Source organism: Ochotona princeps, chromosome 13, assembly GCF_030435755.1.
Source record: "Ochotona princeps isolate mOchPri1 chromosome 13, mOchPri1.hap1, whole genome shotgun sequence".
Taxonomy (NCBI): domain Eukaryota; kingdom Metazoa; phylum Chordata; class Mammalia; order Lagomorpha; family Ochotonidae; genus Ochotona; species Ochotona princeps.
The window spans coordinates 42,526,580-42,534,577 of record NC_080844.1 but is presented as its reverse complement, the minus strand read 5'-3'; the positions used below and the strand labels follow the sequence as shown (position 1 = coordinate 42,534,577).

General features: G+C 36.9%; 1 protein-coding gene across 1 annotated transcript; it reads right to left on the bottom strand.

The window, feature by feature from the left end:
- Positions 1-2,613: 2,613 nt before the first annotated feature.
- On the bottom strand, positions 2,614-7,992 carry ZNF518A (zinc finger protein 518A). The gene has a single exon (XM_004580258.3). The coding sequence runs from the start codon at positions 7,854-7,856 to the stop codon at positions 3,450-3,452; it is 4,407 nt and encodes a 1,468-aa protein (XP_004580315.2). The 5' UTR covers positions 7,857-7,992; the 3' UTR covers positions 2,614-3,449.
- Between the last annotated feature and the right edge of the window lie 6 nt (positions 7,993-7,998).

The window sequence follows — 7,998 nt, the reverse complement described above, 5'->3', positions numbered from 1 at the left end:
CGTGGGAGACCAGGAGGAAATTCCTGGCTCCTGGCTTCGGATCGGTGCAGCACCAGCCATTGTGTTCACTTGCGGAGTGAACCATCGGACAGAAGATCTTCCTCTCTGTCTCTCCTCCTCTCTGTATATCTGACTATGCAATAAAAATAAATAAATCTTAAAAAAAATAAATGGCGCATACAAAAAAATTTTCTTAATGAAAATCTCACTATAAGAGCAGACATTTGATATAACCCAAGCAATGGTTGGAAAACTATGACTTCCAGACCAATTTAACAAAGTGTGGGTTTCTGGCATCATTTTGTGAATGCACAGTGACATTCATTCATTCATTCACAAACTGCAGGTGGCTGCTTTTGCATTATGAAACTGGAAATAGTCATGAGACTATCTGGCCTACAAAGCCTAAATTATTAACCACTGAATCTCTATTACATCTCAACTTTGGCTACTCAATCTTCAACAAGACAAATGCTTAGAAAAGTAAACTTTTGAAAGTAAATGCCAAACAGTAACAGCCTAATTCCAATAAAAGAGACACACAGGAAAAAGTAAAATTTTTGCTCACAAATTTGATTCCAAAAATAAGATTCCCTATTTTTTTTTTTACTGAAAATATATTAATATTGTATTTTGGAATACTATTTTCAGCTGAGTTTTAGCCAGGAAAAAAGGAGGGGGGGTAGGTTAGAGAGAATTTACAGAAGTTCCAGTTAAAAAATGTGAGCCTCCATTAGGATAACAAAAACAACAGGAAAGATTCCCACTACAATATTTAGTGATATGTGAGTGAATACAACTTATTTTTAAAACGTCCAGTTGGTTGGCACAGTGGAACAGCACATTAACCCACTGCTGATGACATCAGCATCCCGTAATAGAGCACCAATTCAAGTCCAGCTACTCTGCTTCCAATCCAGCTGCCTACTAGTGCACTTGGGGAAATGGCAGAAGATGATCAAGTACTAGGGGCCCTGATACCCACAAAAGAAAGATGGAGTTCCTGGTTTTTGGCTTTGGCCTGACACAGCCCCAGACGTTGCAATGATTTGGAGAGTGAACAAGATGGGAGAATTTTGTTTCCCTGTCTGACCCTATCTCTGCCACTGTCTCAAATAAATAAATAAACTTTGAAGGACTTATCCCAGTATTACATACATTTTTCCAGCATCACTATTCTGCAATGTATCTTTATAGTGCTGCAAACACTAACAGGAGAGTTCCTTTCTTCATCCTCTCTGTTCACAGGACACAAAGTCTTACTACAGATATACTTACAACAGAGCTTTTCCAGGTCTCCGCTGCGATGGTACTAAAGAGTATACACCTCACTATGGCTTTATTTTGCCAGCACAACCATAAGAAAACTATGGTAAATATTATCAAGTAAACTTCACCTATGGTTTTGGAAAAAAAAAAGACAGATTTTTATTTTGTGTAGTTCACTATCAGAACATTAAAGCATATTTTGAAATCTTAGTATTTCCCAATAGAATAAAATCCCCAAACTAAAAAAAAAAGTCCTTGTATAAACACAAAGTCAAGATAAATTTAATTGGAGAAAACATTAACAATAAACAATAAAATTAACAATGCTTACCATTCTTTAAATGCCATTTACATTATTAATATATACTGTATATTTCCAATTAACTCCATTCTTAGGCTCAATTTAACAATTTTAACAGGTTTTATACAAAAAATACTTCACTAAGAAAGTAGATAAACTACACAAAAACAGTACAAGTATAATGTGCATAGCAAGATAGCTTTAAGTATCTATTTATGGCTTTCTTTAAAATAAACTATTAAGGGAATGGGCCCATTTGGGACCTACTGTTTCAGCTGACATATGTAAACTGTTTCACAACTTTAGTAGGCACTTGCTAACAATAGTGTTCAATCCCTGAAAATGAATTTATCTCAAAAAACTTCTATATCTGATATATAACCAAGAAAATAACATGGGTAAAGTCTCATACATTCCTTTTAAATTAAACAGCCAGTTTTATTAATGCATGCACAGAACTAAACTGAAATAAACTCTGTCAAAAACTCTGTGCAAAATTTACATAACTCAGATACAAAAATATGTACAGATTTAACTTGTTATATACAAAAAAGCCCTGAAGTGTTCATACAATGAAAATGTCACTAACACATTAAGTAACAATGTAACCAAATCATCATATGTCATAAGAGAATTCCATTAACCAATGATCCAACAAAACTGGGTCTAAATTTACACAGTGAAAAGCTTAAATCTGTGATTCTTTTGTCATGAAAACGTTCATTTTCACACTCTGTTGGGCATGTCCCTTAGAAATTGTCTTCAAGCTTCATGTACTACCACTAAATCAACTGTTAATGCTTCCTTCCCTGTTTTCAAATGCTAACTATTAATGTTACCTGCTTTGGGTCGCCAGTTAAGACTTGAAGTTGTTAATAAAAACATTTTAATCCTGATTTGGACATGTTTAGAAAATAACACAGATCAAAATATTATCTACTTTTCTCTTCTTGCTTCAAACTATTATTTCTGTAGAAAAAAAACCTTTCATTTTCAAGAAAAGTCATCTCCTTCGAAGTGCTCCAGTGTTCTTTTTAAAGGTAGGCAAAAAGAAATACACAATGATTCTATGGGGATCAACTTAAATAACATTGGGTTTATGGGAAACAACTGAAATCAAATATGCATAGTTCTGTTAAGGGGATCACTGGAAAATATAATAAAATTCAGAAAAATGTTGATGACTTGAACTGGACTTCAAAGTAGACAGAACTTAATTCTTCTGGGCTAAAAATGTACTGCAAAGCTTGACACAGTCATTTAGAAAATCACCTTGGGAGAGTGCTTTAGTCTCTGACATGGATTACATTTTAACAAGAAAAAAGTCTGATTTGTTACGTACTTCTCAAGCAAGATACAATCATAGTGAATTAAATGTACTTTCAAAGGAATCTAAGATCCTTCAACAGAACTGAAGTTAGCAAACATAACATAGTGAAAGTTCTTTACCTAAGCTTTCCATTTTCACAAATGATGAGATACTCTCTCAGTTCCATCCTGAAAGAGCTCTGCATCTTCAGAGGAGCATTATTCATCAGATTGTAAGGCTGGTGGAGGAACAGAGGGCATGGGGCTGTCAGCCATAACCCTCTACTGAAAGTCACTGAACACCTAAGCTGAGAAAACCTTCATCAAACCTTTCTTTAGCCCTAACTTGCAAGAATACCTCTTTGAGAAACTGGATCAAAGTCCATCTCTGCTAGGATCAGTGTCTTAAAATATATGTGCGCAGTGACAACATTTTCAAGTATCAGACAAAAACTTTCGACTTCCACAGAAACATAACCAACTTCCAAAACCCTTAAATCCGGGTATTACATTAAAGTAGAAAATGCCTGCACTGTAGTAATTCAACCCACTGTTATCTTGTAAGGTACTTTTACTTTTCTTCTAACATGTTCCAGTCCCGAGTAGCTTCCATTAAATGTCTCTGCCCATGACCAGCCCAAGCATCCTGATTGTCAAACACTCTGCCACAAAACCAACAGCTAAATCTAGCCTTCAGAACATTCTCCGAGGTAGTTTTTACAATCTGGTAATTATTTTTGCTTGTCTTTTTGAGTGTTAATTTTAGCACAAATCTCTCTTTTACCAAACTAACAGGTTTACATGTCTTGTGCCTCCTGAAAGAGTCATCATCAGTTAATCTAGAAGGACTACAACAAACTGGTTTAAGTAAAGCATCAATAGTTCTTTTTGACAATGACACCTTAACTACATGTCCATTAAATTTAGCAACAGTTTTCATTACATTGGCTACTTCTGGTGCGTCTGCATCAGGATGATTCAAAACTACAACCGGCTGGTTTCTCCTAGGACATTTCACAAGCTGTTTGGAACTAAAAGGGGAAAGTCGCAAAATTCTCACAGAATCTTTTGGAAGCCTAGGTCTGGTAAGTCCCAGTGACTCATGCACACCTTCAGCTTTAGTCTTTTCTTTACATTTTCGATGGAGTGTTGACTTTTTTCTTGCAGGTTCCAGGCAACTATCCCTACATTTTCGTTTACAGTTTCTGTTTCTGGATACAAAGGCAGTTTCAGAATCTTTACTATTCACAGTTTTTATTTCTGAGAAATTTGTTTTGGAAGTCTTCCTCCGACTGAAGCTTCTCCTACTTGCATACTTTGTTTTGTATCTTAATGCTCTGGCCTCTGGAGAACTGCTGACACATACTGGTTCCTCAGAAGTTACCACAATTTCATTTGCTGGCATCAAATCATCTACTAAGAGGGGTAAGGCATCTCTAGAAGACTCTGGCTCTTTCTGCTCCCCTCCTATAGTCTGAGCAGATGATACACTGCCTTTTTGCAATGAGGCTGCAGAGTTACTCGCTTTCAGATTACTAGCAGCAGTCACATTTAAAACAGGGTTAAAAATCTTCAGCAGTATCTTTTGTGATGTTCCTTCGGGTTTCTTTGGCTGTATATTTTGATAGTAAGTACTATTTTGGATTAACTTCGGCTTCAGTAGCTCAGTTTTATTTGGCATCACACACTTTAAAAAAACAGCTTGTTTGCCATCAGGCAAGAGTGTATAAACAGGTTGTTTTGGAAAAATCTCACTCTGTTTTACAGGATCCAAGATGGTCAATTTTGTTCCTTGATGCTCAGTTACTCCATTAGGAACAGGAACAGCTTTCACTGAAGAATTTGCTGGTGTTTTAATAACATAAGGACCTTTCAGAGTATTTTCTGAGCTACTTTTCATACTTAAGCAACTGCCAATGCTGGAACAAAGTGCAGGTGTAAGACAGTTACTGTTTTGTTCTACCTTTAACAGAGGTGTTTTGCAAGGCTCCTTTGTCAAAGTTCCACAAGCCTGAGTCTTCTCAGTTTTGACGGTGGGAATTCCTTCAAATTTCCCACTATTCAGTGTTAAAACCATTCCAGATTTCTTGTTTAAAAGGAGAGAAGCAGGTACATTTTGTGTATTAACCAGTGGAAGTGATCTTCCTGATAGAATGTGTAACCCAGGCTTGCTAGCAACATGCAATGGTATAAACAAGCCTTTTGGAGTCTGAACAAATACAGCCTTCTTTTGTTCTGAGTTTAGAAGTGGGCTCTGCATACATAAAGAACTCGCATTTTGTGTAGTGGCTCGCAGTTTGTCTTTTACAAGCTGCTGTGTTATTATTGCATCTGACTGAGTCTTAAGTAACGTGCCAATACTTGAAATTCTAGGCATCTTCTCTGACTCTCTCGAATCCTGGGACATCGATAACCCTGGCTTTTCCATTCCATTCCACTTCACGTTCAGGTCATTTGCAGGCACATTAGTATCCACATTCTCAGGCGGAGCCGTGAGCACATCTTGTAGTTTGAAGTCATTTGAAGATTCAACTAGCTTGTCATCTCCCTCAAGTTTCTGAAATAACGGGTCGCAATGATGTGATGGGCTTGTGTTTGTGAAATTAGGATCTTGTTTCAAATCTGGTTTTGCTTTTAATTCATCTTGAAGTAACTGATTTACTTCAGGGGGTAAAAATTCTGATGCCTGCTGGCTCTGGAGAGAGAAAACAGATGTGATTCTAGGCATCATAGGTGACTCCGCATTAGAAGTATCTTCCCATTGGGAATGCTCAGTCGTACTCTCTACATTCCGATCTTCATTAGTGTACTGGTTTTGTCCACTACTGGCTTGCACTTTTTCTAAAACACACTCATCCTCAATTTCGGCTTTTGTTTTTGAAGTCCCATCTTTACCATTCAAAAGGATAACAGATGGTAAAAAACCATCTGCCTTTAAACTCTCCTTCCTCACTAGTGATAAAACTGATTCACTAATTGGCTGTTGAACAACTGTATTGTTTGAGAAAGATTCTTTTTGAGGGTTTTCAAACATTACCATTCCAGAAAACCTACGAGGTTTAGAGTTATTTACTTTGGAGTAATTATGAAAAGGCAATGATCCTTGGTTGGCGGATTCAACAGTTAACTCAGGATTGACATGATTAATGCAGTAGTTATGCATATCTCCATTGTTGTATGCATTTGGTTTGGCAGTACAGTTGCTTTTATCTGGACTTTTAATGGGAGTATCTAACGCTTCTGAGTGACTTTGAGTGACAGGGTTTTCCCACATAACATGATCTCTTGTTTCAGCTTTCATGGTCAAATTCACTGAATCTGTAACCAATTCGGATGTTGCTGGTGAGGAAGACACATTTTTTTCAAAATCCACTGTTGGAAGCATGTTATTTCTTTGAGATACAAAAGCCATTTCTTTTTCTGAAGTTGTGTTTCCTGAAATTGGAGTTGGTTTCATAACTGTGTCACTTAACTCTGCTGTCATTCCTGTTGAAAAACCAGGAGTGTCCAAACTTTGAGGCTGCAAATTAGCACTACTGTCCTTTGCAGCATCCATCTGTAAGCCCGGGGAACACAAATTCTGTTTATTGGTAGGCAACAGTTTTATTACAATATGCTGCTTTCCATCTACCATCTTGAAACCCATAAACTTGGCATTAAAGTTAGCAGGAACTGTTATTTTATTGTTTTTCACCATTAACAATGTAGGTCCTTGTACAGCAGACTTCAAGAAACCTAAAGTAGCATGTGCCCCCTCTTCAGTCCTCTGACACTGCCCAGTGGACAGCAGAGCTGGCTTCGCTGACTCTAACTCGGTGGGTTTACCATTCTCACATGGTGGTCTTTCATCGCTGACGGCATCCAAACGCTCTTGAGCAAGACGGCTGTGATTTTCAGATGTAGTTTGTGTTCCGTTCATTTTAGTAAGCACCTGAGTGTTTTTTTCTCTACTTCTGTCACCTTCATTGTTAATTTTCTTACGTTTCCATAATGTTTTCCTGGATGCACCTATTTTGTATCTTTTCAAAATTAGCTTAAGCCCAGCTGAAGTCTTAGACACCCTTTTTTCATATTTGTCTTTTTCCAATTTTTCTTTTGCATATAAATGTTCTTGGTGCAAAGTTATAAGGTATTCTCTCCTGCTGGTACCGGAACTGCAACACTGACAAGCATAGGGGAAAGTGCCAGAGTGAAGATGAAGGTGTTTCTGAAGCTCTCCTTTGGTAAAGCACACATGATGGCATTTGTCACATTTATAACGGATTTCATTGTGTCTATGAATGTGTTGAACAAATGTGCCCACATCCTGCGTAGAGAATTTGCACTTTTCACATTGAAAGCTACCATTCACACAATGTGTAGATGTGAAATGCTTTGTCAAGTCCAATAACGTGTACAAATTCTCATTGTTACAAATTTCACATTTTACTAAAGTGCTCCTATGGGTTCTCCTGTGTTGTTTAAAGACCTGGAAGTCATTTGCTGAAAAACTGCACATTTCACAAGGATAGGAAGGCAATTCACCTTGGTGCCACATTTGAAAGTGTTTCTGCAAGTCATTTGGGCTGTACTGAGTGCTATCTTGACATTTTGAACAGCTGAAATTGAGTATTTTTGCAGTCATTTTGACATTCTCTTCTTCAGCTTCCTCAGACTTGTTAAGCAAAATACACTCTTCTGCACATCTTACAGTCTTCAAGCCTGTAGATTTTCTTGCAGTTTTTCTTGCCGTTTGTGATTTACTCTGAAATAACTTTCTGTATTTGTCAATGTCATGTTTCAACAGGACTTTATTTGGAATATTTATCCTCGGCAAATGAATTTTCACATTCTTCAGTCCAAAATGAGAATTACTTTCTGAAAAGTTTGGCTTAGGTATTGATTTGGTAGTATCCACTATCTCATTTGTCACATCATAATCCTTTTGAAAAGTAGCTGGTTTTTCATCAAAAAGTAACTGTCTCTGATCAGATGGCATGATTTGAAAAATTCCCTTTTTCAGAAAATTCTTCAAGTTAGTTTTAACTAGGATACAATACCGTATTCAGAAACATGAAGATTTTTTCCACATGAACTCACCTAAAATTAAAAAAAAAAATTAATTTTCATCATAAAAGTAA